The following is a 19,433-nucleotide window of genomic DNA, read 5'->3' as shown; positions in this document are numbered from 1 at the left end:
GAGTTCATATTCTTTTGAAATATATCAGGAGGTACAGAAAAATTAATCTAGTGTGTTTTCAAAAATGAGAAATTTTAATATAATTTTTAAGTGTTTTATCTCAGATAATAATATGCTTATTGACAGGGTATATTTATTCCAGATTTCAAAATAAACCAAATATTAGGCTAACACTTGCATAACACAGTTAAAAATTGAGTTAGTGAAGAAGCAATTATTTATTATTCCTTTTGTTTAAATACTTTATGCTCTCCAGTTATTTAGGCCTTTAAAGAAATTGTACGCCAAAGGAAAGGATTTTTTTTTTTAATTCAGCAGGAAGCACTGTTTACATAATGAGCAGCATTCTTGGCTTTAATCAGTTTTCCCATTAGTATTTCAAGTGACCTTTGGCCTTCACACATCCGCAGAGTAGGGTGGCATTGTGCTGAGCACATATTATCATTTTTATTGGCATCATTTCTAGATACTAGAAGGTCCACTGCCAGCAAACACTGGTGACCTCTGGTTGCCTTTGTAAGTACAACTCAATCTACAGCAGTTAGCTGAGCCCTTTTATAAAAATAAAAGTTATCCATTAAATTCAAGATACCAGTGTATATCAAACAATGCAACCTATGTAAGAGAAAAATAGCAAGTCTCAAAGCCAGTAAAATTGTTTCTAGTAGACCTGCCCTATACATCATGTATGGAGGAATGGCCAATTAGGTTATAGGTAAGGAAAAGGAATACCATGGAATTGTTGACATTAACTAATTCCAAAATTTAACAATTTAATGAGCAAATGTTTTAGGAACAGCCTACATAAAATTTTTGTAATTTATATAAATATAATTTATATATTTCATATAAAAATATAGTTTACTCTGAATGATTTTATAGCTGTGAACACATACAACTACATTTGTTAAAATTATTGTAATTCAGGACTTAAACAATGTCACATTTAAAGACAATTTAAAAATGCGCAGTAGGTGTCACAAAAATGTGAATCGTACAGAGAGGGGGTCTGGTTAAGAGGAGTAGAGGGTGAACCCTGCTGTTAGCCCTGGGAAGGGTTTGGGACAACTCTTAGAGTTGTAAAGATTGTCATTGTTTTATTTTGAGTCATCTCCATATCATTTTTCCCTTTCCTTTGGCGTCTTCTAATCAAAGTTGTTATTAGGAAGCATGTGTTTAATTTTTAGAGTAAATTTATAGCAGAGTAAAAAACATTTAAGGGTTCTATGGTGCTCCCCTACCATAATTGGTAAAATATGAGAATTTTTTTTAATAAAAGACAGGGTATCACCAACTAATAACCAACATTATTGATAGTGACCTCCATGCAAAATTAATAAAAAACTATATTCCAGATGCTGAGTTTTATTTCAAATTTAAGAAACCCGGCAGTTATTCTGAAACAGCTGATGCATAAGCTGTGATATAGAGGGAAATTCAGGAGGTTTGACAAACACAAGGGAAAGAAAAAAATAGAAATGAACTTGCTGGAGAGATGGCCTGCTGGTCCAAATCATTTTGCAACACAAATTCACTAATTTGATTTTCTGACAACCTTATTGCTGAAGTGGAATCAGACACTGGCAAGTATGCAGTCAGAGAAGAAGGGAGACATTCTGGATGGGACGTTAATCCAGTAGACTTACATTTAGGTGTAAGTTCGTCAACGTGTCAGGCTGTTGGCTAGGATGTGAAAGAGAAATTGCTTTTACTTTCACGCCATATTCCTTTATACTTCTCTAGAGGAAAACAACTTCATCTGTTCTCTGGAGTAGGGAAATGATCTAATTGTTTCACAGCTTTTTATGAGTTTGTATTATTTATGGCCTTGCATTGTTTCAGTTGTTAACTGGCTGATACCAGTCATTGCAATGAAGAAAATAGGGTTTTATGCACATTGCTTTACAGTATTGACTCATGTTGCTCTCTCAGTGTACTCTTAATAAGGGAAACAGCACGGCTCCTTCAGGAAAGCAAGCAATTTAATGTTATAAACAGGATGTTCTAGAACTGAAGATCTTAAGTGTAAAAGTTGCTGACAGTTTGCTTATTTTGGAGCACCAGAGTAAAATAAAAGTGTGTACTTCTGACTAATACATACAATTTTTTTTTTTTCTTTAAAGGATGTAGGACCCCAGAGAAAAACCTTAGTGAGCTATGTGATGGCCTGCAGTATTGGAAACATTACCATCCAGGGTCTGAAGGACCCTGTGCAAATTAAAATCAAACACACGAGAACTCAGGTATGAAAAGCACTTAAACAGAGGCAGGCCGACTCAGAGAATCACAGGGCCTTTTCTTCTATGGAATAAGAAGCAACTGGCACTTTTTTGGGTGGGAGGACTTTTCCAGAAAGGGAGAATAGCTAGTCAGGCAGTGCTCTAGAAGAGATGGTAGCACTAAGGGGAGTTAGCCTTATTTAGGACTCAACAATCAGGAGAAGAACAGGGTGAAGAAAAGGACTGCTGTTTTTACGAAATGACATAGATTGCTTCAAATAAATTAGATGCAGATACAGTTGCACAATTCTGCCATTAGAGGTTTTGTTTTTTTCTTTGTATTTTTTAAGTCAAAGAAAGGTAACTACAACTGGGAAAGCTGTGGCAGAGAGGGGAGGGGAGGGCAGACTTATTTAAAAGCCTTGGCAAATGTTGTTTCTCTTGTTGCTTTAGTACCCTTGCTGTCGTTTGTTTATTTGATTAAATTAGATGGAGGTTTTTATTTTCCCAGATGGCCGAGCCACAGGTTTTTCTCAGTTTCGTAGAGGGTGCCAGTCATTATTCTGCCGTTTATTAGACAGGCAGGAAGGCAGGCAGGAAGCGGGCTGATAAGGGCTGAGGATTGGAAGCTAAGTCATCCAGCACTGGGCCTCCTCTGTCACGAAACCTCTGAGACCTCCTGGTTCTACCCTTTGGCTCCCTTTGTTTCAGCCCCTTCATCCATAAAAGACAGTTTTTTACTATGGAGAAACGTACTTCACATAAAATTTACCATTTTTAGTCCTTTTTAAGTGTAAAGTTCAGTAGCGTTAAGTATATTCACGTTTTTGTGCAGCTGTCACCATCATCCATTTCCAGAACTTTTCCATCTTTACCACCGGAAACGCTGTTCCCATAAAACACTAAATCCCTGCTCTCCCCTTGCCACAGCCCCAGCAGCCACCGTGCTACTTTCCAACTATGAACTTTACTATTTTTAGTTCCTCATATAAGTGGAGTCATACAGTATCTGTCCTTTTGTGACTGACATTTCATTTAGCATGTTTTCAAGATTCATCCATGTTATAGCCTGTGTCAGAATTTCCTTCCTTTTAAGTCTGGATAATACTCCATTATACATATATACCAGATTTTATTTATCCGTTCATCCACTGATGGACACTTGGGTTACTTCTACTTTTTGGCTATTGTGAGTAATGCTGCTATGAGCACAGTTGTACAAATATCTCTTCTAGTCCCTATTTTCAATTTTTTTTTATGTATCTACCAAGACATAAAGGAAAACTTCGAAGGTGATTTAAAATGATAGTGTAATGAGCTTTACTAAATGCTAAGAATGATGGGACATATACCTAGTAACCTGCAGATAAAGGGGTAATAGGATTCCTCTGAGGTTATAGTTGATTTTCACTTGAGGTCTCTAGAAAAGAGAAGATCCCCCTAGATTGCCTGACATTTTCAGGTCGTATTGTCATGGCTAATGCTGATCTTTTTCTTTGTGAAGCCTGTGGCATTTTTACTCTTTTGCCATATTTAAATCATGGCATTTTAAACCTAATTTCACATGTTTATTCTTATGTTAATATAGGAAGTGCATCATCCCATCTGTGCCTTTTGGGATCTGAACAAAAACAGTAAGTTCTACAATATTGGTTGTCTTCATGTAGATAGATAACAATTGAATTTTAAACATTGCTAGACACCCCCATTTCCTTTCATTTCACCGCAGGCCAGAGCGAGTCACAATGTAAGTGTAATGGCAACTGAGCTGCAAGATTTAGTTTAGGGAGTTTGGGAAGTCAGTTGTAATTTCTGTAACTTTTTAGTCATTGCAAGAAGAAATAGGCAGACGACTGTGTTTTCTTTTCATTTTTTAAATCAAACGACCTCTTTGATTTCAGTTATTTATAAAATACTTCTATTGCTACTTTTAGATGAACGTAGACATAGACTTGATCTCATTTTTGTAGGACACATCTGAGGAGATTATTTGATATGCATGAAGCATCCACTTTGAAATCCAGCATCCAGACCTCAAATTATGAGGGTCGTAGGGAGCACATACTATAGGAACATAGGTGCAGGGATGGTTCAAACGGACATGTATTAATTGAAGGAAATGATCAGCCTCCAAAATGACATTTGACAATGAGGAAAGGAAGGCAAAATTAGGGGATAAACAAATCGTTAGGCATAAGGTGTAGAAATCTCTCTGAGGGAAGTATATGTGATGCAGCCTCCTGTGTCTGTCCCCTAAGGGTCATCTTCCCTCTGAGTCTCTCATTGGTATTGTGACCAAATGCATCTGATGCCTATGCAGGCTTATTTCCTGATTAAAAATATAGCCTGACTATAGTGGCTACCCTTTTTTTGATACTCCTTGTCACAGATAGTCTTTTTTTGTTGTATTTAGGTTGGTTTTTAATTGTACAGTTTTGAAAAGATCCTGATTTACTCCTGTCCATAGTTAAAAATATCATCTTATAATTTAAAAAATTATTCAAATGAATGTATCCAATACTTTGACAGTATATGAGTTGCTCATACTCCGTATTATACCATAAAAGATAAAATGTGTTTAAGCCATTTATGACAAGATATCACCATGCATGACTGCTGTGTACATAATAGCACGTCCTAGTAAAGCAGACCTTCTTTGTTCTTCTGTCTTCACAGAAATGTAGACTGACCCTAGGGAAGAAAATGTGTTGGTCACCAGAGAGTTCATAAGCATGTAACATATTTGATAAGGAGTATTCTTTTTGTAGAAGCTTTTTTTAAAAATATGGTAAAAATTACATTTGAATGAAATGTTTGTGGACCCCCTGAGACACTTCAATCGAATGCAGTTTGAAAATCACTGACTGGATAATCTCTGCCTGCCCTCTCAGCATTAACATTTGATGATTCCAGGAATCTATTTTTTTTAAAGTATTGTTAGCCATAAGAGAATCTCTGTAAAACAGAAGAGACTGAGACAAATTTCCCTAAAGAAGGTCCCATCCATTGCAGAGAAAGCACTGCCCTGCTGTTATGTTCACACTGTTTGTTGATTCCTCCTACAGAAAGTTTCGGAGGATGGAACACGTCAGGGTGTGTTGCACACAGAGACTCAGATGCGGGCGAGACAGTCTGTCTGTGTAACCACTTTACACACTTTGGAGTTCTCATGGTAAGGGGGGTTTCTAAGCTTATTTTGATAGGATGTAATTTTGCAAGGCATACTTCTTTTCTATGAGTCCACCTTTTTAGATTTAATGTTTGGCGAATTATTTCCTGATAATTTTTATATGAATCCTGTCTTGATTCTTAATGAAGAATCTAATTAGCAGAGGTCATATATTAAAAATATGTCAACATTGGGGGATTGGTTCCAGAAATCCCCTCCCCACCCCACCCCCAAGTTTGCAAAATCTGCAGATGCTCAAATCCCTGATATAAAATGGCACAGTATTTACATATAAACTATATTCATCCTTCTGTATACTTTAAATAATCTCTAGATTACTTATATCTAAAGTAATGTAAATGCTATGTAAAAGTTGTTATACTGTATTTTTTATTTGTATGTTTTTTATTGTTGTATAGTTGTTTTTTATTTTTTCAAATATTTTTGATCTGTGGTTGGTTGAATGTGTGAATGTAGAACATGTGGATGTGGGGGACGGGGGTAACTGTATTTGCTTATAAAGTCCAGAATAGTGCAGTTTTATTGTACTTAGTTATATATCGTAAGTTTGGTCTTTACTAATTTAGAAATTGCTCATTCTTTTGTTTGAAACTGTATGGAATCTCTTCTTTGTACCAGTCATTTAATACATTTAATGCATTTTTTATTCAATGAAAGCTAACTTTTTATAGATCAGTTCCTCTCAATAGATACATTTTAACTTCATGCTAAAAAAAAAAACCATGAATTTAATTATAGAAAAGATCTCTACCTTTTTTTTTTTTTCATAGCACTAACAGTAGTGATCAGGAATACTAGGAACAAGAAAATCCCTTTGAAACCCTTGAATTAAGAGAGAAACAGAGTCAGGGAGACAGACGGAGTGACAAAGAGGGAAGGAGGGAAAGTTAAAAAAGAAAATGTTGGATGTTACTAGCATAGAAGGGAATTGTGAATAGTTTGAACAAAATTTTTTTTCTATGTTATCATTCAATATGTTTGAATGTCACTTTGTACCAGGTTCTGTGCCAGGTGATCTCCTTCTCGGAGGCTGCAGTCTGTTAGGACATGCTAGTGACTGGAGTTAGAATGGACACTTCTGGGCTGCAAGAGAGAAGCTGGCTGTGCCGTTTCTCCCACACTCTGAGGCCTTCACATCTTCTTTCCTTCCTTTCTGCCTTCCTCCTTCCCCATGGCCCTATTTTTCTTTTTTCTTTTTATCTCATTAGCCAGGCTGCCCAACAGTTTTACACAAAAATTAGATCACATCAATGTGTTTTTTCATCCCACCAAATTTTCAAGACCCACCCCACATCCAGCGACTTGTTGAATTTATCCCCAGGCACACTTGTACCTTTTATCCAGTACCCTTGCATTTCTGCAAACACTTTTCTGGTGTTCAGGGACCCTCCAGATTGTAACACAACCATTGTTTCTGTATAGTTTTCATAAAGGGACCAAACCACATTTGGTTTTTAATAGGAGATGGGAGTAATGTGAGCTGCGGTAATAATGCATTTTGAATTAGAATCACAGACATCAGTCTGTGTTTATCTGCTCCCTTAAATCTCACACCCTTCTTCCCGTGGGGACTGGGAGGAAGCAGGGAGGACTGTGGGATGTAGTGTTTGGCTGGGGGATCTACTTGGCCTATGTAAATGGCCATGGTCACATGGCAGCCCTGCAAGTTGTAATTTTCCTGACAGTCCAGTACATAAATGCTCTGAGGGATAAGAACAAGTCATTTGAAAAGGTGACACATCATACAAAGTAACTTTTTAACTTTCTCAAAACATAAATATTTTTTTTCTCTGTTGCCAGAGCATGAAAATGAACAATGGAAACTATAGCATGTTTTCCCTAAGTAATTAGAAAATTTAGTTTTCTTCCACGTTCTCTTTTCTCCAAAAGTGACAGCAGGCATTCTTTCAGAAAACAGTTACTTTGTACAATTACTCATTCAGGTATATAAGCTTTAGCTTAATTCATTTAAATATTCCTACTCTGTTTGTGTGTGTGTGTGTTTGAGCATGACTGTGCGTGTTGTAAGTCTAATATTAGAGAAAATATAACAGGAACAAAAATCACTATTCAGAGATGATTTATGTGCAACCAGTTTGGCTGGTTGTCTGCCCATTACTTTGAATGGCTAGTTCCTTTATATATTGTTTAAATTTTATTACACGTTTGCAATTACATTTTTTTTTCTGTTGCAATCTGATTAAACAGTTAATTTTACATATATGGAAATAGGCATTTTTGGTGCTATCTTTCCATTTTTCGCATTGGCTGGTTTTGTAAAATTATAAACTGCTGGATGAAAAACTTTGCAGAATTTATCCTTTCTGGCAATGAGCTCATATCCTTTCAGCTTTTCCAGACCACCAAGACTTTGTTAAGAGTTTTTCTTGATTTACAGATTCTTTATTAACTTGTGTAAGATATTCCCAGAATCTACATTGTCCCGTGACACATTTACCATACGAGAAGTTAAATGTACCCCACACCCATAATTATATCTTCCATTCTACAAATATATAAAGAATTTGATGTCCTCTGCTACATTCCTTTGTAGTGAAACTTATTTTTGTATTTTTAATATGAGTACATTTTCATGCTGGCTAGTTCAGAGGAATAAATATTTTCATATTTTTGTTTTTTAAAGCACAAAACAGCATGAGAATTGTGTGTAAATGTGTATCAGTAAACAGCATTATTTAATTTGATTTTTATTTTAAATTCTCTATTCAAGTGCAGTTTGCAAGTCAACTGCCTAGATAAAAACTTAGGTTTTTTCAAGAGATAGTGACACATCACTTGGAGATCCCTCGAGACTGTGATTCATTTTTCTGGCCTCATGAAATCCTGGAGTCAAGTGACACTGACTCAAACCCCATCCCATATGCCATGGGCACCCCATGTTCTCCCCCTGTTTTGAGGGATTCCTGGGGAAGAAGATAAGGGAAATCCTGCTGTCTCTGAGCCCCTGCTTCTGCCGAGTTCCCTCACTTTGTGCATTTCTTGGTGTCACAGAGACAGTTTCTTATCAGTTAGGCCTGCACTTGACTCCCATTTCTTCATTCACACACATATACACACAGACAAATGCCACTTACTCCAGGCTGTGAGTAGCAGATTTTATTGACATTTTGGTGAAAATTAAAGAAAATTAACACACGGAAGGAAAAATTTATAAAACAAACTTTTTTTTTTCTCTCATATGTTAAAGACCTTAAAGTTTAAGCTGGATGTTCAGTACACCCCTTCTCAAAGAAGCAAGGAGGCTCCATTCTCAAACATCTGCATAATGGAGATGCTTTTCTTCTTCAGCCAGGATTGAGTGGTTGGTCTTACCTCAAGATGTATCCCTACCTCAATCCCTCATTTAAGGAGGAAAAGAGATTTTCCTACTAGGTCCAGATTTTCCAAGTCTGCCTGAACACTTTGAAATTAATACTTCACATTAATACACTGAAAAGTGTTTACTTTTTTTCACTCCACAACAACCCCCAACACTTGAAATTGTGCCATTTCAGGTCTATAAGGATCAAAAAACAATGACCCCAAAACTCTTAGTAGCTTCTCATTTATGGAAAAAAATCAAGGCCACCCCACCTCATACATACCAAGCTTTGAAATGACCACTATTAGGAGCCTCAATGTCACCCTTGTAGCCAGGCAGTCACAGCCCCAGCACCAACCTCTGGCTGTCCCCTGGCTAAGCACCTCCCAACCTGGCTTGGAGTCTAAGGGTCTCAGGGTTTGGCCATGTGGGCCACAGTTGCCTCCATTTATAACCATGTCCCCCAGCCCTATAAATGTTAGGAAGGGGGCTGATAATTTATTATGCAAGGTTACTACCTCCTTTTTGATTTTTGTTGGGGGACGTGGTAGTTTTGCTCTTCAAATTAAACCGGTGTGCAAAAAGCTTGGATAAGAATGTAATGATAAGAAACAATGTGCAACTCCTTCCTGAAATAATGTTGCATTTTTCCTTCTTGTATTGATCCAAAAGAGCATAATAAATGGAAATTTCAATATTGATTTACATGGTAGTTTTTAGCTTCTGAGCCTGAGCTGCTCTAATGTTAGCAATGAACTTTGTAGTGAAACAAAACACCATTCTCATGAAAAGAGAGATTCTTACAGCTGCTTCCCCTGTTTTGTGTAGGACCTTCCAAGAAGTGCCTCACAGATAGATGCAAGAAACACTAAAGTCCTTACTTTCATCACCTATATTGGGTGTGGAATATCTGCTATTTTTTCAGCAGCAACTCTCCTGACATATGTTGCTTTTGAGTAAGTATCTTTCTGTCTGCCAAGCCCAGTGTAACTGTTCCAAATGTGAATAAGAAAATTGCCTCGGCTTTTAAAAACATTCATACACTTTGTGAATCACATAGGGTGGTTCCATTTTTAATGTTGAGGTTTCTCATAAGATATATCATGCAACATGAATTTTCCCGCTATAGAATCTTAATTTACAATTACTGCATTTCTACTTATAAAATGCATTCAAATTTGTTAGATTAACATTTAAGTAAATAAAAAATATCTAAAATGCTTTCTACCTTGTAAAAGATGAAAACATTTGCTTCACAAATCTTATGAAGTAAGTCCTGGAACAGGAAGTTTTTTAAAAAGGGATCCTTAACTCATTAAAAATCAAGACACTTAAAAAAAATTTAAAGAAATTGTTTTTCTAATGAAAATGTCATTCTTATAACTCTAGAATTTTTCCTGGATTAGAAAGAAATTCTGTTAAAACCAACTGGGAATTTTGTAAACACTTGGAAACAGTTTTGAAGTAAAATTAATATTTAAAAAGTCTTTATAACTTGCCAAATACTCATAAATATCTTTAGCCCTCCTCCTTGTGAAACCATGTCATAAAGATGGTGCTACCTAACATATTGCAGAGCTGTACAAGATCGGAATCTACTGCCTGTGCTTTAAAGATTTATTTACAATATTAGTTCTCGTATATAGTCCTTTTTCCCTTTCTTTAGGAAATTGCGCAGGGATTATCCCTCCAAAATCTTGATGAACCTGAGTACAGCCCTGTTGTTCCTGAATCTCATATTTCTCCTGGACGGCTGGATCACCTCATTTGATGTGGCTGGACTTTGCACTGCAGCCGCTGCTCTCCTGCACTTTTTCCTTCTGGCAACCTTCACCTGGATGGGGCTAGAAGCAATTCACATGTACATTGCCCTAGTTAAAGTATTTAACACTTACATTCGCCGGTATATTCTGAAATTCTGCATCATTGGCTGGGGTAAGCCTCTTATATGGTTTTGCTTTTGTTTTTTTCTATCATGAAAATTGCCAGATTCTCAGAGGAAAAATCCTTATTTCTAAAGAATAGTCCTGCTAAGAGAAACTTTAACATGGGGAATGATCTGGATTTGATATATATATCCCAAGGAAGGGGCATCCTCAGAACTTTATTTTTAAAAACTATTCAATGGTACTCAGTAAATTCAGGAGTAAGGGAAAAGCCCTAGCTCCTGAGTCACCACAAACTTATTTCCTGAACCCAGAGCCAACCCACCCAAGTCTGAAGAAGCAACTGGCAGCCAGTGATGCCTTTCCGTTATCCTTGAGAATATAAAGGCCAACTCAGACTCCTACTTATACTCGTCCCTAGACACATGCCCTTGTCCTAGAAACCAGAGAAAGAATATTATTTTTGCATGGGCAACCAGAATACTGACAGAATTCTTGCCTTGAACTTTTTAACATGAATCCTCAGACTAATATGGATGGTCATATTAGCCGGTTTGGAATCTTCTCCTTAGCTCCTTTCTGTATCTGGGTTTCATATCACGCCAGACACATATCTTTCTCAGATGGCAACATAGAAGTGTGGGACATTTCCAAGACCTTCAACATGAATTTAGGAGGCAATAAAAGCATCTCCCAGGGAATTATTGTGGTGTAGCATTTCCCCACTGAAGTATACTTTATTGATTCTTTTGAGAGAAAAGACTATAAAGACTTCATAGCCCTGTTGTTTTTCCCTCTATTTTTCTAAAAAAATTTTTCTTTATTGTAGGAAGGGGTAAAATAAGCTGTAATTATCTAATCTGCCAGAACTCTCTGGCAGTCTAATAAGGCATCATTAATGACACCATGTCCTCTGGTGCTGGATTCAATATAAATCAGGTTCTGGGTTCTCTAGTGGGTGTCACAAAGTGTATTAGTCCATTTTTATGTTGCTATAACAGAATACCTGAAACTGGGTAATTTATAAAGAAAAGAGGTTTATTCGGCTCAAGATTCTGGAACAGCTACATCTGTTGCAAGCCTCAGGCTGTTTCTACTCACGGCAGAAAATGGCAGGCAGCCGGCAGGGGCAAGGAAATCACATGGTGAGAGGAAGCAAGGAGGGGTGGAGCACCGGCATCCTTTGAACATCCAGCTCTCATAAGCGCTAACAGAGTGAGAACTCACTACCCCCTGACCCAGGGACGGCATTTATCTATTCGTGGGGGATCTGCCCCCATGACCCAAACACCTCCCAATATTGCCACATTGGGGATCAGATGTCGATATGAGCTTTGGGGGAACAACCTATCCAAACTCTATCACTAACCAAACAGAATATTTAAATATCTCTCATTTAAGAGTAGGTTTTGATTGTTGCCAATAAGTGTTGGGTGTTCCACACCAGGGAGAGGGTTTTATTGTTTTTAACCAAGTTGCCAGTTGTAAAAAGTTTGAATCTGTGATATGGAGTGTTTTTTTTTTTTTTCATTTTTTTCCCTTGCCATTATCAGTCTCATAAAGCAGTTCCAGATGCTTCAAAGGAGTTGTTTATGTCATGTTCTTTTTATAACAGGTTTGCCTGCCTTAGTGGTGTCAGTTGTTCTAGCCAGCAGAAACCAAAACGAAGTCTACGGAAAAGAAAGTTATGGAAAAGAACAAGGTGATGAATTGTAAGTAATAAAAACTTTTTGAGAATTTATTTGTGATGGGGATATGTTCTTTGTTTCCTAGAGTTTAGTGTAAGTTTCCATGCCAGTAGCGAGGCTCTCATTTTAAAAGGCTGGAATTCTTTTGCATGACTTTGCCTAGGTCTCTGCTACACCACAGATTAATTCAGTTTAATGCCCTGAAATGTTTGAGCTGCTTTTCCATATTAGTATTGTACTCTGTCTTCTAGGGGAATTCAAAAGCCTGAGATAATTTCTTCTATTCTCAGAAGTCCCATTCTATTTGAGGAGATTCCGTAATACTTCCACCTCCTGAAACCCACACATATCTTCAAGAGAGTTGAATAGCAGTATCAGACAGTGAATGATTCAGTAACAATATGAGCGTTATGAAGGAATGTAGAAAATGGAGAAATTAGTGAGTTTTTGACTAATTTGGAAAGACCCCTTCAAACTATGAGATACTTGAGATTAAGATTTTTTTATTGCTTAGTATGGAAAGTTAGTTAGTTCTCATGTTTTATGAATCAAATCATAGGTGCTCAATAAATATATGTTGATAGAAAGATTTATTGAGTGAATACAGAGCTTATTCCTGATATATGACCTGTGATCCCACATATCTATGCATAGTTCATGAGTGGGTAACACTCTATATCCAATCCATTATCTAATCTGTGTCCCATTGCCTTGTAGTCTTCCCTTCTTTTGTATTTCTAAAGTAGCACTCAAAAGATCCCACAAGAACTAGGGGAAAATAAAGGATCCAGGTCAGGAATACCAGGATTTTAGGGGTACTTCCATGTAGAAAGAAAAGTTACCTACAGGGACAAGCAGTATTATTCTGTGGACCTTTATAAGAAGATGTATTAAAAGTAGGAATCAATGAATGAGTTCTACATAAGGTAATTTAAAAAGTATGTTAGTCGACTCTCACAGGACTTTAAAGTACTATTTAGCAAATTGCTATGCTGTCAACAACTCTCATTTATGGAGCATTTACCAAATGCCAGGAATCACGTTAGGTTCTAGGATTCAAGGATGTTTAAGACAGCTTTTCCCTTTGTGGGAGGTTATGTTCCAGTGTAGAAGACATAACCCAGAATGATGATTATTTATACTAGAATTTTAAGATGAACTTAATTGCCTTAAATCATTCATCTGATTTTTGAGGTACCTAAAAATTTCCATAGCATTAATTAGTCACTAGGACATCTGCAAATTGCAATATTTCTCAACTTCACTTACAGTATACTTTGCACATAGTGCAGTTTTAAATTTTCTTTCATCTATTATATGATCTATATATCATTCCAAATATCAACTATTTCCTTCTTCTTATAAGAGTATGTTGTAATCAATGTAAGCTTTGTGATTGTGCACGAGAAGTGTTTAAGAACCTCACGGTTTTATGGTAAAGTCTTGCCTCAGCTAGATTAATTATATTAATAGGATTTTTTTTGGCTACAGAATCCACAACTAGGTGTGGCTTAAATAAGTAGGAATTGACTTTTCACGCATGACAAGAAACATGGAAATAGGCAACTGGTGGCATTGGTTTTGTGGCTAAAAATGTCAGACCTTGTACCTTCCTTGGCCTCTCTCTTGTGGACAGAAGATGACTGATATAATTATATAGCTCGCTTTCATGTTTGAAGCTTGAAGAAGGAAAAAAGGGCATTGCCAGTTGAGTCTATGAAGAATAGCTTTGCCCCAAATCCCTTAGCAGACTTCTGCTTCCATATCATTGGGTAGAACAGTGTCACATGGCCACCCCATTAAATGCAAAGGAGACCAAAAATGAGTACTTAAACTTCCCATTCTTAGAGCACACAAGAGAAAAGGTTAGACATGGTTTGGGGTGAGCCAATCAAGAGTGCTTTTATACCTAGTCAAAATTCAAGAAACCACCTTTTTTTCTTGTTAATGTTGACTTAAATAACTACATATTAAGATGATGGCCATCCAAAGACAAACAAATAAAAAATACCCATGAAAAGATCAAAGAAGAAACTGAGGTGCAAGGAAGTGAAGTGACTTTCTAAAGACATTTGAAGAAATATGCAATAGTCCAAACTAAACCAAGCAAAGTCTTAGGCCAATAGGACTTGGTAATAAATGTCCTTTTCTTTCCCATTTCTTCTTCTTCAAGCTGTTGGATTCGTGATCCAGTCATATTTTATGTGACCTGTGCTGGGTATTTTGGAGTTATGTTTTTCCTGAATGTTGCCATGTTCATTGTGGTAATGGTGCAGATCTGTGGGAGGAACGGCAAGAGAAGCAACCGGACCCTTCGAGAAGAGGTTTTAAGAAACCTGCGCAGTGTGGTTAGCCTGACGTTTCTTCTGGGCATGACGTGGGGTTTTGCTTTCTTTGCCTGGGGACCTTTAAATGTCCCTTTCATGTACCTCTTCTCCATCTTCAATTCATTACAAGGTAAGATAACTTGTACCTGGACAATTTCTGCTTTCTAATTTTGTCATGTTAGCAAACAGCCTCAGTTTTGGATAGATGTCACTGTTTCAAGTGCTGAGCATAGTTCTGGGCACAGGATGGGTACTCATTTAAAAAGTCTTGAATGGATAAATGAAGTAGAATGTCAATTTTGATTTTTTTTTTTCTGTGATGTCTCCCAAGCACCTAGAACACTACCTGGCAGATAGCAGTTGCTCAATAAATATATATTATTGCATGAATGAATATGGAGCAGGGGAGGTATCTAGCTGAGACGTTTAAAGGGATGTCCAGACAACTTTTGTCTTCTTTACAGTTTTGCTGAGTGTTGGCACTCTTTGTGGAGCCTCGTTGCATGTAGGCTTGCCATTCATGTCCATAAGAACTTTTAGATTCTAAGTAGAAACAGAAGCAGTTCACCTCATTTCCTTGGCTCCTTGGTTTTCAAAATAATTACAATACTCTAGGTTGGATACTCTCATCTTTTCATGAGATGTGACAATTATTTCAACAACTTAACACACATTTGTACAGAACAACAAGGCTTCCTTCAAGGAATTTACAGTCATACTTTTGATTCCATAATACGTACCCTAGTACTCTATAATGGATTTAACTTTTTAGCTTGAGTGAATATGAATTTTTTTTTAAGTGACATTCTTTAAAATAATTGGATATACCTTGTGTTGTTGATAAAACTCCCTGATGTTCAGAAACACCACAAGGCCAACATTCCAAAAGAAATTAGGTGACAAAGTTTGAACTAATGGCTAACCTGAATCTACTGGTCATGCAACTGTAAGTATGTGGGGAAGGAAGAGCTGACTAAAGCCAAGTAAATCTGAGCTGGGTGGACAGCAGGTTGGTGCTGGGGTGGAAAGCAGATAACCAAATAAGGTACATAGTTGGGTGTTCCCTGCAGTTGTGTCCCGAGAAAAGTCTGTACTTACCTGCAGGAGTGTGTTGTTTACTGCTTACCCCCCTAGGTCCTCTTCCAGCTTGTGAACTGAAAAAAAAATTGTCACATAATAGGTGCTTGATGAATGTTAAGTGAATGTATTGCTGGATGAAGAAAAGGAGAGGCTTTGGGGATGACCTAAATCCAATTTGAGACCCCTCTGGCATAAATATGCATTAATTAGTTCAGCAAATTTGATTCAGGTTCACTCTCCTGTAACAGAGAAAATATGTGGGCTTATTATCTTTAGCAAATAGAATAATAAGCCTCAAATGCACCTCCTAAAGTTGGAAACTGGGTATGTAGCATATGAATACATCTTCACTGGGATCTAGCTCAGTAAAGTTGTTCCTCTATTTAACCTCTTCTATAATATACAACGTAAAAGTGCCTAAATAAATATTAACAAAAATGTCCATTAACATTAGAAATTCCATGGTTTTATATTTCAGAATCATACATCAAAGGCACATTGATCTGCCAGCCCAACCTCGGTTTTGCTTTTAGAATTTCCTGGCAGTTTCAACAGCTACAGTTGTCTGTTCGGCTCTATTTCCATTAATGAGAATTGGGATGTTTTCTTTTTCCCAACATGGATCTCCTGTCAGAAGGGAAAAATGTCGTAAACCATCATCAAGTCAGTGTTCTTCATAAATCACTGACTTTTTTTTTTTTTTTTGTCTTTTGTCTTTTTCCGTGTCCGGCAACGGATCGCAACCCTCAGTGTTGCCCCCGTACCGGACCGGGGACCGGCAACGGGATTGCAACCCTGGGTGTTGCTCCCGTGCCTCACTCAGCCAGTGAGCGGGAACCGGTCTGTATGTGGGATCCGAACCCTCGGGCGGGAGCGCCACCGCGCTTCCCAAGCGGCGCACTTATCCAGTGCGCCACCGGGCCAGCCCTAAATCACTGACTTTTAAGACTGATTTTAAATTATATAAGTTAGAACAGATTTATGCACATCCAGGAATATTAAAAACACCTGCTATAAAGGAAATTTAAAGTAAAAGGCAATGATAGAGAGCACATGAATCTACCAACAATTGCTTACTGGCCAGGCGTGATTAAAAAAAATTCTCAGGACTCTGTGAAGTCACTTAATGGTTTTTACTGGTGAGCTGTTTTTGCAGCCTTCCAAGAGAGGCCTTGCTGTTAGAAGTACATGCTTTATTAAAAGAAGCATATAGAATTTAGACAGTTTAAAGAAACAATTCAATGAATGCAAAATGAACTCAGGTAGTATGTAGGCAAACTACATTATGTCTTTTTTTTTTTTCTTTCTTGTAGTCTTCATTTCAGCAAAAAATTCAGTGTGGTTCCTTTGCCTCATGACACATATTCTAGTAGGGGAGACTGATGTTAATCAAATACATCACTATATAAAAAGTACCTCATGTATTGAGAATATATGACAGAAGACATGATGTCTAAACCGAAACCTACAGGATCAATAGGAATTAACTAGGTGAAAGGTGAGAGTAAAAGTGAGGAAGAGAAGATTTCAGGTAGAAGGCACTTCATAAGAACAGTGGGACATTTTTGAAAGGTTTTAGGAATGTGGTGTGACATGATCAGATGTACATTTTATAAAGATGAAGTTGGGCATAATGCGTAGGATGGATTAGAGCAGCCAAGTGTCTGTAGAGAGAACAGATAGGAAGAAGGCTTTTGTAGAGTTCAGGGATAAGGTAGTCCAGTATTTTAGTCTGCGGTGGGGATGGGGGAGCTAGAGAGACATGCAAAGAGTCAAGAGAAATTTAGGAAGTATGCTGCTACAAAGTACTCATCATTGGTTTGGTTGTTAAACTCTTATTTTTTCTAAAATAATTAAGGTAAGGGGTCTTCTTAAGCATCAATTAATATTATATTATCATAACACTTAATAGCTAAAGATTTAGAATGTAACACAATATTCTGAAAACTAAAATTATACTGAATGAATTTTAATCTCTCTCAGATAAAGCTTGCAGTCAGTCATCTGAAAAATCAGTAGAGGTTTTACTATGAATGCCATGAGTCATCGGGTAGTACAGGGAGATGGGATCTGTGGGAGCAGCAAGGGCTGTGCATATCAGAGGAATGGGTTTTGGTAGATTTCTTTTCACATTTGATTATTTCTTCAAAAATTTGGTTCAAACATTTTAAATCCATTTTATCTTTTAGGATTCTTGGTAATATACATAGGTATATGTGCATGTGTACAAACATATATATGAAGGTACTTCAAAAAGTTCCTGGAAGAATTCATATTTTTTTTAGTTCTATTTTTCCATGAACTTCTTTGAAGTACCTTCTTACATGTGTAATTATATGGGTACACTTATAAATTTCTACAGTCTCTGTATTAAAATTTTATATATGCTTTATTTTTTATATATTTTAATTTGTATATTATATTTTACCTACTTTACTTGATGAAGTTATATAGCAATCATTTTATTGAATTTTTTCTTCTAAGATTAAAAGATAAGTACACTTTCTTTTAATATGGTAGGATTACATATTTATGTGCTTTTATTACTTTTGCTGCTTTCCCAGGATGAAACTGGCAGATCATTGTGTTAAAATTTTTAACTTTTTTCAAAAGAATACAACTTCAGAAAATTGCATGTTATGCAAATTGCTATGCAAAAGAGAACAAATGTTTGACAAAAGTACTTATAATTTGCATGCTTGAGAACATTACACTGTACTTCAATAATTCATCTTAAAGAAATAAAAGACAATTCTCTGGTTGCTGAGATCTTGGCCAGAGTCCTCTTTGAGCATTTATTCCTTGGTGTTATCATCTGTGTACTTCTGGGATTGAATTATTGCCCCCAGATGCAGCACATGCACGTAGCTGCTTGTTATACAAGTGATGAACTATATCTCAGACTGTATATTTTGTTCATTAACTGTACAAAAGTATTTGACATTATCAATTACATTAGACTTCTCTAATGTAGAGGCAGTTAAAAGTTAAACTTTTAACTCCCTTGACAAGTCCATTGGGATCTAAAATCTAGCTCCATACCAAGAGCTTTGTCTTCGGTTTTCCTTTTTTAGGTATGGAAAAAATATTGCTTAATAGTCTCAGGCATAATCAGCCCATCTTCTATATGGCTGTATGACAGCCTAATAAGATGCAACATACGGTTCTGCAAATAGAAACTGCTGTGGAGAACACAGAAGGGTATTATCAGTTACTCAGAGATAATGTTTGCCATTAATTACTTTGATAACATTAGGATATCCAGAGAAACAGAAATAATATATGTGTATAGTGCATTATCGTTTACAAAGCACTTTCACATAACATCTGTGATCTGTTGTTCCTGCAGCAAGTCTGGAAAGTAAGTACCAAAGAAAGAAGGTATTTTGTCCATTTTATAAAGAAACTGAGACTCAGAAAAGTTAGTGACTTTCCCAAGTTCAATTTGAATCCTGTGATGTAATATTTATAAATAGGATATATGAAAATAGAAAAGCACATTATTAAGGGGATGAAGTATAAACAGAAAACTAAAACAGATTACTGCCATTTAAGTTTTTTATTTCAGAGCCAGCCAGTTAGCTTACTTGGGGGAGAGCATGGTCTGGTAACATCAAAGTCATGGGTTCCAATCCCCATACTGGCTAGCCACCAATAAATAAATAAAAAGTTTTTTATTTCAAAGTTTGTAGCAGTGAATATCTACTTCCATTAAAAAAAA

At 36.7% G+C, this 19,433-nt stretch overlaps 1 protein-coding gene across 2 annotated transcripts in view; it reads left to right on the top strand.

Annotated features, from left to right (window-relative positions):
- GPR126 (G protein-coupled receptor 126) overlaps window positions 1-19,433 on the top strand; it is a 134,827-nt gene that overhangs the window by 100,308 nt on the left and 15,086 nt on the right. For both annotated transcript variants that reach the window (XM_008566244.1, XM_008566243.1), the window contains 7 exons: window positions 2,124-2,243; window positions 3,808-3,853; window positions 5,285-5,391; window positions 9,560-9,687; window positions 10,398-10,666; window positions 12,233-12,329; window positions 14,479-14,762. In XM_008566244.1, coding sequence (XP_008564466.1) covers window positions 2,124-2,243; window positions 3,808-3,853; window positions 5,285-5,391; window positions 9,560-9,687; window positions 10,398-10,666; window positions 12,233-12,329; window positions 14,479-14,762 — 1,051 coding nt within the window. The remainder of the gene's footprint in view (window positions 1-2,123; window positions 2,244-3,807; window positions 3,854-5,284; window positions 5,392-9,559; window positions 9,688-10,397; window positions 10,667-12,232; window positions 12,330-14,478; window positions 14,763-19,433) is intronic.

The sequence above is a fragment of the Galeopterus variegatus genome, unplaced genomic scaffold, assembly GCF_000696425.1.
Source record: "Galeopterus variegatus unplaced genomic scaffold, G_variegatus-3.0.2 Scaffold230, whole genome shotgun sequence".
NCBI lineage: Eukaryota > Metazoa > Chordata > Mammalia > Dermoptera > Cynocephalidae > Galeopterus > Galeopterus variegatus.
Note: the sequence above shows the minus strand (reverse complement) of the source record. Positions and strands in the feature narration are given on the sequence as shown.